The following is a 13,880-nucleotide window of genomic DNA, read 5'->3' on the forward strand; positions in this document are numbered from 1 at the left end:
ATATTAGTGTGTTTTGGGGGGGTTTTTGGGGCTGCATTTGAACAGGTCTCAGATATGAACAAGTCTCTGCATTTCTTGTTTTGTATGATAGTCATTTCTCTGATATGAACAAGTCTCTGCATTCCTGATATGAACTATCTGTTACTTGTGTTGTATTATAGTAATTGTTTTGTATAATTATCCTTCTCACAGATACAAGTAACAGATAATTTTAATTTATTTATTTATGGGCTGAATTTGTTTCAATACTCAAGTTCTCACTGAGTTTTATTTATGTGAAGGAAATTTAACAATTGTCTGGGCTGTGAATGTTGGAATTATTGGTTTTTAATTATGTGATATTTTCAAATATCTTGGTTTAATTTGTTTTAATTATCTTGGTTTAATTTAGTCTAGTTTATAAATTTAGTCTAGTTTTGTAATTAATAATGAATTAGTACTATAAATTATTAGGATATCAAGGTATTTACTCCTTTCTAAGTTTATATAATTAATCCCTACAGTAACCAACACAAATTTGATATGCCTTTTATTAAATAATTATAAATAGGTATGTGTTGGATTTTTAATATTTATAGTGGCTATCAGGTAGGGAAATTTGATGGATAAGACATGGATTTTGCAAGATAGGGATTCTTTAGCATTTGAAATGGGGGTGGAAAACTTCTTGATATATGCTGAAGAAAATTCTGAAGATCGTAACAAAATTCCTTGCCCTTGTGGACGATGCGCCAATTTTAAAAAATTCTCTATAAAAACAATCAGGGGCCATATCTATGACAATGGCTTTTGTCTAGGTTATGTGCATTGGGTTTGGCACGGGGAGACTGCTTCTACGGGTCCTAAATCTTCAAGTGCTAGTTGTCCACCTGAAGAGCAAGCTCCAGACCCACCTCCTGAGCAAGCCTCTGATGAAGCGTCAGAGCAAGATCAGGAGCATGTCGCTGCTTCGGAAACTGTTGATGTTTGTGAAGCGGCATATAACTTGAGTCAATATGATAATGATTCATATCAGTTTAGGAGGTTCGTAGCCGATGCTGAGCAACCTCTATATGAGGGTAGTGACTGTACTAAGTTAGAGTCGATGTTGAAGTTGCATAACTGGAAATCTAGGTTTGGTATTACCGATAGTGCCTTCACTGACCTCCTTTCTTCTGTTGGGTCTCTACTTCCCAAAGATAATGTGTTACCTAGTAATGCATATGAAGCAAAAAAAACCCTCTCCAATTTAGGTCTAGAGTATATAAAGTTCCATTCATGTCCGAATGACTGTGTACTGTACAGGGGTGTACATGCTGATGCAACCAAGTGTCCTAAGTGTCGACTTTCTCGGTGGAAGTTGACAAAGAAAGGTAAAGAGAGGATTAATCTTCCAGCCAAAGTCATGTGGTATTTTCCAATAATTCCTAGATTTAAACGTATGTGTAAATCTCCTTCCACCGCTAAACTAATGTGTTGGCATGCGCAACAGCGGACAGAAGATGGTAAAATACGACATCCAGCCGACTCTCCATCTTGGAAAAATATAGATTATAGGTGGCCATCCTTTGGTAGTGAACCGAGAAACCTTCGCTTGGCTTTATCGGTGGATGGTGTAAACCCGCACAATAATGGCCTATCTAATAGATATAGTTGTTGGCCAGTCATATTGGTGACTTACAATCTTCCTCCCTGGTTATGTATGAAAAGAAAATTTATGATGTTGTCGATATTGGTCCCTGGCCTGCATGAGCCTGGTAATAACATCGACATCTACTTACAACCGATGATTGATGATTTAAAAAAGCTTTGGAAGGAAGGGGAACCAAATATGTATGACGCGTATAACAAATCATTTTTCACTTTAAAAGCAGTTTTAATGTGGACGATAAATGACTTCCCTGCTTACGCAAATTTATCTGGCTGCGTTAATAAGGGTTATAAGTGTTGTCCAGTTTGTGGAGATGACACCGTAGCTAAATTTTTGACTCATAGTAGGAAAATGTTCTACCAAGGGCATCGTCGATATTTGCCTCTACATCATCCTTATAGAAGGCAGAAGGCTGCTTTTAATGGACAACAAGAGTTTGGGCAGCCGCGTCGAACCCTATCCGGAGAAGAAGTGTTAGCAGAGCAAGAACAAATCAAATTTGAATTTGGGAAGAAAATGAAGAAGGCAAAGAAGGTTGAAAGTCCATGGAAGAAAAAGTCAGTATTTTTCGAGTTAGAATACTGGAAATTTCACCATGTTAGGCACTGTATTGATGTCATGCATGTCGAGAAGAATGTATGTGATAGTCTGATTGGCACATTACTAAATATGCGCCATAAGACAAAGGATAGTGCGGCAGCCCGTCGTGATATGATGGAAATGGGCGTTAGATCTGATTTGGCTCCCCAAGTAGGAGTAAAGAAAACCTATTTGCCTCCTTCTCCCTTTACTTTGTCAAAGGCAGAAAAAAGGACTTTCTTGTCATCATTAATGTCGATGAAACTTCCATACGGACATGCATCGAACATAAAAAATTGTGTTTCCATGCCTGATTTGAATATTTACGGGCTGAAATCACATGATTGCCACATTCTTCTCCAATAATTACTCTCGGTTGCAATACGCTCCGTTCTTCCGAAGCATGTTAGGGTCACAATTATTAGATTGTGTTTCTTTTTTAATGCTTTGTGCAACAAAGTAGTAGACATGTCAAAACTGGATAAGCTGCAGTCAGATGTTATACTAACCTTGTGCGATCTAGAAAAGGTTTTCCATACGTCATTTTTTGATGTAATGGTACATATAGTAGTCCACTTGGTCCAGGAACTACGCTTATGTGGACCAGTATTTTATAGGTGGATGTATGCGTTTGAACGGTTTAATAAAGTACTAAAGAGTTATGTTCGAAACCGTTATTATCCCGAAGGTTGTATGGCAGAGAGTTACCTTGGAGAAGAGTCCGTAGAATTCTGCACCGAGTTTCTTAGTCAGAATTACTCCACTGCCGGTCTTCCAAAGGACCAAGATAATAAGATATCAGGTCCATTATCCGCTGTGATAATAAAATCAGTGGAAGAGAAGGAGCGAGATGAAGCATATCTACATGTCCTTCTAAACAACGCTAAAGTGTTTCCATATATTCTGTGAGTTTATGCAGTTTGTTGTTTTCAATTCCTCATTATCCAGTAATTAGTCTTGTAATGTGTCTTTAATATATCATTCCATATGCATTTTTCAGAATGCATAAGGAATATCTTGAAGAAATTCACCGAGGGAAAAGGAAAAGCTTACATTGGCTACCAAGAATTGTATAATGAAGATGACTTAGGAGACACGATCATGGAACATCCCCCATTCTGCACTGAAATTCCCGCAACTGATGTCACTACAGATGATGTCGCTCATACTGCTAGACCTAATATTGAGGGAATTTGGATTAAAAATACTGCTACTAAAACTCCTGCACCTAATGTCGTTACTGACTGATGATGTAGCTTTATGTAAAATATATATCTAAATGGGAATTTGAATGACTGAATGAACCATATATATTTGCCTTTAATTGTGTTATAATGTGTAAAATATATTGTTAATTTTTTTTTCTTTTGTTTTGTATTGTTATAATCATATAAGTAGTTCATCCATAATTACTGATTGATGGCATTATTTTTTCTTTAATTATTTTGCATTATTTAATTGTACTTCTGTAAAATACTTTAGAGTTATTTCGGATGTGATTAATTACTGATTGCAGTTTAGGTAAATTATTGTTCTTGTATAGTTGTATTCGTACTTGCTGATTTTATAATTTATTATTTATGCTTGACTATAATTAATGACGGACTGAAAATATATTGTTCAACTGATGGCTTTATTATTCAATTTAATGCAGACTAAGGGAGCAAAATGGCAAAGAAGCAAAAAGCCAAGAAAGTAATTTTCGAAGAAAATGACAGGAAGAATAACTCTGAAAAGGTTGATGATGAGATTGTTCCTGATGTCAAAACTTCAGAGACTTGTAATGAAAAGTTGGTTCAAGTCCCTCCACAATATCAAACTCAAAGTAGTTGTGAAGAAACGATGACCACTTCTGAATCTGCAAAAAAAAGGCTAGGAGGTGCGCGTGATGTTTCAGCTCTTCACAAAGTAGTGGTGAAGAAAGCTCGGGGAAAGAAATTTAAAGTTAGATACAATGATTTTGGAGTTCCCATCGGAAATACCAGGCCTACTTTACAGTCTTACATAGGAATGCTCGTAAGGACAATGATTCCAATCGACACTGAAAACTGGCCAAAAGTGGATTGTGATCTAAAAGCAAAATTATGGGATGATGTCCAGGTAAATTATATCCCTTGTTGACTTCTTCATTTTATTTAAATTGTGACTGTAAATTATGTGGCTAATTTATATTATGTGGCTCTTTAGGACACATTCAAAATTGCCCCAAAAAGTGAGAAGCTTGTGCTACAATCGACAGGTGAAAAATGGAGGCAGTTTAAAGCTGATTTAACTGCAAAATATGTGATGCCATTTATTGGAAAAAAGAAGAAATTGATGAAGCCTCCGAAGAAGTATGCGTTTGTTGGTAAAGAACCTTGGAAGAAATTTGTTGCAGAGAGGACGAGCCCCAAATGGCTGGTATGAATATATTCTACTAATAAAATATACATGATTGCCATTTTACTTGGTAAATGATTAAATAGATTTTGGTTAAATAATATTTATTAATTTTTACTAATTTATTTTGGTGCAGGAACAACGTAAGTTACAGAGCAATAGAGTGGGTAAACGGAAATATCATCACCGCTTGTCAAGGAAGGGGTATATTGGTTTGCGAGAAGAAGAAGAACCATATCTATTTGGCTTTGCAATTCTAAGTTTTAAGGGAGTTTAAACATTTTCTCTTTTTTAACAGATAAAGAAAGGGAACTTAAAGCGGAAAGAGAAACCTGATCGTGCAATTTTTTGGTGGAAGGCTAGGATGCCAAAGAATCCTGATGAGCTTACTGAAGAGCAAGCGGAAATAATTGCGAGAATTATAAGTGATATTTTTAATACTGCATTCCCTTCAAAGATAATTGCGTCATAAATAATGCACTAATTGTTTGTATTTATTTTGCAGGCTGAGTTACTTGAAATGAAGGAGAAGGGTGAATTTGTTCCACATGGAACAAAAGATGTGTTGACTACGACACTTCAGACTCCTGAGCACGCAGGAAGGGTTCGAGGGGTTGCCGGCTTTGTCACTCCAACAGCATTCTTCAATTTGCCGAAAGCGAAAAAGACTAAAATTACCAAGGCAGAGTTGTTGGATCAGTTGGAAAGAAATCAGCGGGAGATGGATGAACTTAAGGCCTTGGTTAATGCTTCGAATGGTCACTCTCCTATGTTCTCTGACAAATTAAGTTATCAAGTACCTGTTAATAAAGAGGGAGCTGCTGATAAGCGGAATGTTGGAGTTGCTGTTAAACCGCTGAGTGCCAAACAGTTGTTGGTAAATGATGAAGACTTTGTTGGTTTTGACTCCTCTCCTCCGAGCGGAAAGAAGGTAAAATATTATTAAGATCTACTAGATATATGCCTACAGACTTGGGATTTATGCAATAAAATTAAATTGATCCCTCACTATAATGTAGGGTCCACAGTCATGTGAGCTTGCACTGGATTGCATAGAGAACAAGGTTGCTTTTGGAACAGTTTTTGATGATCACGAAGAGATGAATGTTTCAGTACACGGAGTGCCTCTAAAGCCCGGACATGTTCGTGTGTTGGTTGACGGACACATCCAGCCAGAGGCGTCGGTTCCAGTTCCCATACCTGGTGAAATTGAGGTTGTACGCCAAGCAGTTGGCTCTCACGTAGCATGGCCTCGTGAATTGATCATCTACCCAACTGTGGCGGTATGTTATATAAAAATTATGTCAATATACTCTGAATTGATTGTTGCATTCTATAGTAGTTATGTCAATAATAACCGATTATTCTTGTTTTATTTAATTCTGTGTAGAAAAAGAAAAAGGAAGTGTTGCAGGGGCAGTCTAAGCGGAAAGATGAGTTGCAGAAACTTCAAGATGATTATAGAAAAATGAAGCTAAACAAGAATGTGCCAAAGCAGTACAAGGTGTTATACAAACATGCTGCAGTCTTCATGAAAGCCACTGGGGAGTCAATACCAATTCCGTGTGATTCGGACGTGTTTGGGACTGAGAAAATAATTTATATATTGCATGAAAATGTGAAAGCATTGTTGGAGTTCGATATGATTGGCCAAACTGCAATATCTGCTTATATGGCGTAAGTTAATTTTTTATCGTTACATATTCAATATTCATGTTTTATACGGATATTATAAGTAATGTAATTCACTCCCTGGTAGGCTCTTGCAAAGACTGATTAAGATTGAGAGGAAGAATGATGATGTGGTCTTATATGGATTTTTCGATCCAGGAGCTACATTTACGTTGAACAAATCTTTTCATTCTTATTTTGTTAATCGGTTGAAAGAGAGTAGTCCCTATCGCATGTACTTCATGCCACATAATCATAAGTATTTTTAATTTAGACATGCTTTTACAAATTAATATATTTAGGTAGTTTTTTTAAAATTTCTGACTTGTGTTTTTCTTTTTTCTTTTTTATAAACATAGTTGCCACTGGATTTTGGTTGTAATTTGGGATGACGACATTTATATTCTGAACCCTCTGCCACATCCAACACATTTTGATGAGTTGGAAAAATCATTAACCGAGTAATATATTTCTGTTAATTACTATATATAAATATATATATAATAAATATTCTCCCCTTAAAAAATAATCATGTATATTATTGTTGTTCTGCAATGTAGAGCGATGAAATCCTACAATGCTCAAACTGGAAGGGGAAATAAAGCTCCTCAGATAAAAAATCTTCTTGTAAGTTTTTTGTATTTTTTTATCACTTTGTAATTTTAATTAATTTCTGGTGCTAATTCAGATTTTATATTGTAACAGGGATCTCCCAAACAACCAGGAGGGGTTGAATGTGGCTATGTTATAATGCGATACATGAAAGATATCATTGCTGATAAGGAGCTATCTTTTACTACCAAGGTATATATGCAAATCATTTCCGATAGATGGCATGTAGAATTTTTTTGTGTAGTTTTTCAGGACAGATAAATATGAGTGCCATTTTTATTATCAGTTTTTATTATTAGTGATTTCCAGATGGATCTTGTTTTTATTAGTGATAAGGAACTATCTGGTATATAGTTTTGGATTAACGAAGAAAATTACGGTTAAATATAGAAAAGGTCCTCTTCTGGTTAAATTATAAATAGTTGGTTCTGTTTATTTTTAATTATACATATGGCAATTCTGGTTAATAATATTCTGGTTGCTAATTTTTACGTGTGTTTTATAGTGGGCAGCCAAAACTCGAAAGTCCTACACAAAGCAGGAGCTGGATGAGGTGTGGATGGAGGTGCTTGAATTTATCCAAGACAAGATGTAAAAATGATAAGTATCTATATATATAGCTTTCCTCTGAACTATGTGAATTGATATTGTGTTTGCTGGTGGTTGGTGGTTAATTAAGGGATGTTTGGTGACAATTACATCCATCATTTTGATTTATGTTTGGAATTGTCGAAATTTGACAAGTGGTACATATTCACTAGTCAAACATGTTTAGAATGTTGGATGTAATAAGTAGAGAATTTGGGTTTTATTGTTTTTAGTTGGGATGTTTATTTTAGACTTGGAATGTAATGTCCGAATTGAGCTCTTGTTGGATTGAATGTTAGTAAATTTGGTATCAATGTATACCTCTATATTTTAACAAATTTGGTTGGATGTATTGCATATTGTTGGTATTTTTCTGGTTGAAAATGCAATTGGTTCCCTGGGCTATTAATAGTACCAGGATGGCATATGCAATTTACAGTACATATATTAACATCAGAATGGTAATTTAAAACCGATGTAAAAATGAACAAAAGACATCAGGTGAAACAATATTAAAAGAAAAAGAACTACAAAAACCAATGTCAAATAGTCATTTGACATCGGTTCTGTAAAAAAATCAATGTATTTGAAGCCAAATAACATCGAATTTTCAATAGCTGATGTCTTAAATTTTACAATATTAAAGATTAAACATCGGTTAGAAAAAAAACACTGATGTTAAACAAAAGGATTTAACATCACCAAATGAACGAAACCGATGTCTAACCCATTATTTTACATCGGTTGATAAAAGTACCCGATGTCTGATGGACCATTTCACATCGGTCAGACAACATAACCGATGTCTGATCTAGATTTTCACATCGGTTTGTTTGAAAGATTTTAAAAAAAATATCTTTTAGAGCTTGTAGGTTTCATGTTTTAATGGATAATTACCCCATAATATACTCATATTCACCTAGAAATACTGTAATATAAGCTGAAATTTGTTGCAAAGTCATCAGAATTATTCTTAAAACCGATGTATAGCACTGTAATAGACATCGGCTGTGAACCGATGTCAAAGCCTGATGACATTTAACATCACACGCGAAGACATCGGTTCAGTTTTTTTTTAACATCGGTTCATAACCGATGTCTGATCCCATATTTTTAGTAGTGTTGTCATCCTGTTCTTCATCATTTACAATCTTCTCCTTCTGTTTCTCCACATCTTCATTGTAGGTGAGCATGATGGCCTGATAGTCCTGATTGGTCATGTCAGAAGTGAGTAGATGTTGAGAGATGTTTGCCAGTCCAGAAATCTGCTCCACTAAGAGATCATCTACAGATGTGGGTTGAGAGACAGATTCTTGCAGCCAATTGGTGAGAATATGAGGTTGTTGAGGTTGGGAAGTTGAAGGGTGTGAGGTTGATGGTTCATAAAGACCTGTGACTGAAGTCACAGTTTGACTTACATATTGCTCTGTGGTTTTGACAGTGTGTTGTCCTCCACTTGTCGTAGGAACCTCCAATTGAATTGGAAGGGATTTGACTAGGTTACTATCATGTATACCAGCCTCAAACCCTTGTATATCTTGCAACACACTGGCACTTGAATGTGCTATGCTTGCCTCCCCTATGACAGGATCATGGGCAATTATACTCCTAGCTTCAACTGCCAGGGCAAATTCTACTAGGGTTGTGAGAGGAGTTGCTCCTACATGAGGGGCCTCTAATTGAATTGGAGAGGATTTAGATAGCTCCCCCTCAGGAGTACTACCCTCAAACCTTTCAGTCCATGAAGACTGTTTTACATATGAAGGTGCATTATAAATATCCATAGGGTCTTCAGTAAAAACTGATGAATCCCCCATGTTTGTGATGGTGTCATCAAGGTCTACCCCGGCATGTAGCCTCTCACCATCTAAATGGAATGTCTGGGTGGTGAACAAAGCTTCTTGAGCTAAGTCACTTAATTTTTCTTGCACTTGAGAATTAGATTCAAGTGCAGATGGAAGAGAAGAAATTTTAGAGGTAAGAGAGTGTTATTCAAATGTGAGTGTTGGCAGCTCCCCCTGAATGAATGAGGGAGCTTCAAATGATGTGTCCTCACAGTGTGTGCTTTTCTTGTTTCTCCTACCATACACTTGAATTACTTCAGGAGCGGGTTGTGCAGACTCACTATTTGGTGCTTTTACAACTACATCATGTTGGGAGGATACAGAGGTGACTTGAGCGGTCAGCTCAGTTTTCTTACTCCTTTTGGTTCTCTTGACCAAAGGTGATTCTTTTTCAGTTATATCCTCACCACTCTCAGTTACCACAGTCAAGGTTACACCCTTTCTCTTCTTTTTACTCACCTCATTCTTTTGAGAAGATGAGGTGGTTGGTTGCCTAGCTTCTAAGGGTTTTGAAAGAATGCTTCCAGCTTGGGAAGATCCCTGTGGGTGTTCCTATGTTTGTACTTCCACAGGTTCAGGGATCATAGATGTGCTAGATTGATTACCAAGACTTCTCATGTCTGGCATAGAATAAGGATAAGTCTTAAATCTTTCAATCTTGAAAGGTGTTAACTTAAGACTTACCGGAACCTAATTCTTAGTAAGAAGTGATCCAAATAGATTTTTGGATACTTGCTTACAATTGCCAATTATGTCCTATTTACACCCTCTATTTACACCCTCTTACCAGGTTAATCCTTTCAGAGTAGTTGATAAAGTCCATGAACTCATGCAGCTCATCCTGAGTAGGAGCCTCCACTAGCTTATCAGTAGGAATGCCCAAAGCTTTGTTGACATCATCCTCAGGAATTTCCACCATCTGTCCCTTGATTGTGCAATTTATAACTATAGTTGCAGCCTGGTTCTCATGCACAACTGTCCTGGTTGTAGCTGTGTTCCAGAATCACCTAACACATCTAAATACAAAACAAGATTAGCAGTTAGAGCACCTACAAAGTATGTCTCAGAGAGGAACTTAATAAAGCACTGAAAAACTTCAGGTGCTTGATTTGCATCTAAAAATGCAAGAAAATTGGTTTCCTTGGGGATAAAGGTACAAGATTGTTGGCTACCATTGATATGAGTATGAAGTTTAGTGGGTAAAAGAGATTTTTGAGAAAGAGTGAAAAATGAGAGAGAGATCGGTTTTGGATTGAAAGCTATGTCACTTGAGATCTTGAAAGTTATAAGTATGTATATGTATCGAGAAGTCTGGGTATTTATAGTAAAAGTAAATGACTTGTCGAGAACTCAAAAATAGATGTTTGAAGTTTGTCTATCGAGAAGTCATTTTAAGAAATGAAATACATATCGATAAGTCATTTTAAATTACTCTTATAGAGAACTAAAAATTGACTTATCGATATGTCAAATAAATACCCAGTTTGTCCAAAAATGGACTGAATTAATTCCAACTTTTATTTGAATAAATTCAAAATAAAATTAGAATAAATTTTCCAAAAGCATTTTACCAGAATAATTTATTAACTTAATTTATTTCAGTTCTGAGTTATTGATAAGTCAAAAATTAGACTTGTAGAGAACTCTGTGAATTAACACTCCTAGAGAACTCTACAAGAACTTATCTATAAGTCATTTTTAAGCGTATCAAGAAGTCACTCGAGAGGTCATAATATTGACTTATCGAGAACTCACTCGAGAAGTCCTAAAATGACTTGTCGAGAAGTCAATTATACTTATCGAGAACTCAGTTTTCTATATACTTTTGATTGTTGTAATTCTCCCTTGTGTTAATTTTACATATTAAGGATGTAAATTAACAATTGGGCAGTTTACTTAGAATTTGAAAAATTCCAAGTTGAATTTAGAATTTTGAAAAATAAATATGCAGAGATTTCTGAAATATTTATAGTTCATATTTCAGTTAATTTCCAATTAATATCAAATTAATTTTGATTTACTGGAAAATAATTCTGATGCAAAATATTAGCTGAGTTCTTGCCTTATGATGGCAAATTAAGCATTCCAGTTTCACCTACAAGTCTAGTGAAAGTTGCTTCATCCAAAGGTTTAGTAAAAATGTCAACTAATTGTTTTTTGTTGGAACAAAAATGAGCTCAATGGTACCATTTGTAGCATGTTCTCTAATAAAATAATACCTTACATCAATGTGCTTTGTTCTAGAATGGTTAACTGGATTAGCTACTATAGATATAGCACTAGTGTTGTCACACATAATAGGAATTTTGTGTAACACTAGGCCATAATCCATTAGCTAATTTCTAATCCAAAGCACTTGAGCACAACAACTTCCTGCAGCTATGTATTCAGCCTCAGCTGTAGAATTTGATACAGATTGTTATTTCTTGCTATACCAGGATACAAGTCTTTGTCCAAGAAATTAACAGCTTCCACTAGTACTCTTCTGGTCAACCCTGCATCCAGCAAAATCTGCATCTGTGTAACCAACAGCTTCAAAACCAGTTCCCTTAGGATACCATAATCCCAAGTTTGGAGTTCCCTTAAAATATTTGAAAATCCTCTTTACAACCATTAAATGTTATTCTTTTGGATTGGCTTGAAATCTTGCACATAGACATGTTACAAACATGATGTCTGGTCTACTTGCTGTTAAATAAAGCAATAATCCAATCATCCCTCTATAGCTTGAGATATCTACACTTTTGCCCTTTTTATCTTCATCCAACTTTGTTGCAGTAGACATATGTGTAGATGCAGGTGAACAATCAACTATACCAAACTTTTTTAATAAATCCTTGACATACTTAGTTTGGATGATAAAGATACCATCACTTTTTTGACTGACTTGAAGACCAAGAAAGTAACTCAGTTCCCCCATCATACTCATTTCATATTCACTTTGCATAAGCTTGGAGAATCTTTGGTAAAACTTCTCATTAGTAGAACCAAAGATAATATCATCCACATAGATTAGAACTAGGATCATATCCTCACCATATTTCTTGTATGGTACCTCTAGTCAAACCATGCTTTAGAAGGAATTCTGACAATGTGTTATACCAAGCTCTAAGTGCCTGTTTTAGTCCATATAGAGCCTTGAGTAACTTGTACACAAAATTTGGATATTCTGGATCTTCAAATCAAGGTGGCTGTTACACATAAACTTCTTCTTCTAGCTCACCATTCAAGAAGGCACTCTTGACATCCATTTGATACACTTTAAAATTTGAATGTACAGTAAATGCTAGAAAGATTCTTATTACTTCAAGTCTTGCAACTGGAGCAAAAGTTTCATCATAATCAAATCCTTCCTCTTGTGAGTATCCTTTTGCTACCAATCTTACTTTATTTCTGGTGACTATACCATTTTCATCCATCTTGTTCCTAAACACCCATTTTGTTCCAATTATGCTTCTATTTTTTGGTGCAGGAACCAATTTCCAAACTTTGTTCCTTTCAAACTGATTCAGCTCTTCCGGTATGGCAGATATCCAATCAGGATCCAGTAAACCTTCATCAATTTTCTTAGGCTCTACTTGAGACAGAAAACATGCATGTAGGCACTCATTAGCAGTTGCACTTCTAGTCCTCACACCAGCAGTAGGTTCACCAACAATTACTTCTCTAGTATGTATTCATCCCACTTCCTTGTATGAGTTTGTTGACCTGTGCCTTCATCATTTTCTTCATTGTTGGTATGACTGCTAGATCTTTCTTCTCTTTCTCCCCCTGAGTTTGTGCTATCAAATTCAGGTGTCTGAGATGAGCTTCCATTTTCATGATTTTCCTGTTGAGTAGTCTCTTCATTTATCATCTGTTGTGCATCAACTTCTTCTTCCCCTTCAGAATCACTATCAATGTTGAGGTTTTCAAAAGCAAGGGCTTCACCTTCATTATCATCGAGGCATTCCAAGCCTGGATACTTGTCATCATCAAAAGTTACATCTATGCTTTCCATAATCTTCTTTTGATCAATCACATAAACTTTGTAGGTTGTTCTTTCCAGTGAATATCCCAGAAAAATTACTTCAAAGACTTTTGAGTCAAATTTTCACACATATTCAGAGTTGTCTTTCAGAATGTAACACTTGCTTCCAAACACATGAAGATGCTTTACAGTAGGCTTTCTTTTAGACAAGATTGAGTAAGGTGATTTACCATATGCTTTGTTGATGAGATATATGTTCTGAGTGTAACATGCAGTGTTAACAGCCTCTTCCCAGAAACTTGTTGGCAATTTGGCATCTTGTAGCATTGTTCTAGAAGCTTCAACTTGAAAGGAATATGTCCTAAGTCCAATCATGTATTAGGATTTAGGAATAACTTTTATGTAATCTGTTTTGATTTCATTGATATTAATAAAGACTTTTTTGTTTTTATTACGGGCTTTATCTATTTAAGTGTTTAAATAAGATATACCATAGTTTAGAGTAAAGCTTTTTATGGATTATGATGAGATCATAATAGTGAGACCTAAAAAGATGATAACTCTGAACTTAAATAGTTCCTGGTCGTAGGATTACTAACTGGTAATT

The 13,880-nt window shown here is 35.6% G+C and overlaps 1 protein-coding gene across 1 annotated transcript; it reads left to right on the forward strand.

Annotated features, from left to right (window-relative positions):
* The first annotated feature begins 601 nt into the window (after positions 1 to 601).
* On the forward strand, positions 602 to 2,575 carry LOC141665493 (uncharacterized). Its single transcript, XM_074471479.1, has one exon. The coding sequence runs from the start codon at positions 602 to 604 to the stop codon at positions 2,573 to 2,575; it is 1,974 nt and encodes a 657-aa protein (XP_074327580.1).
* Positions 2,576 to 13,880: the final 11,305 nt, after the last annotated feature.

The sequence above is a fragment of the Apium graveolens genome, chromosome 6, assembly GCF_009905375.1.
Source record: "Apium graveolens cultivar Ventura chromosome 6, ASM990537v1, whole genome shotgun sequence".
Taxonomy (NCBI): Eukaryota; Viridiplantae; Streptophyta; class Magnoliopsida; order Apiales; family Apiaceae; genus Apium; species Apium graveolens.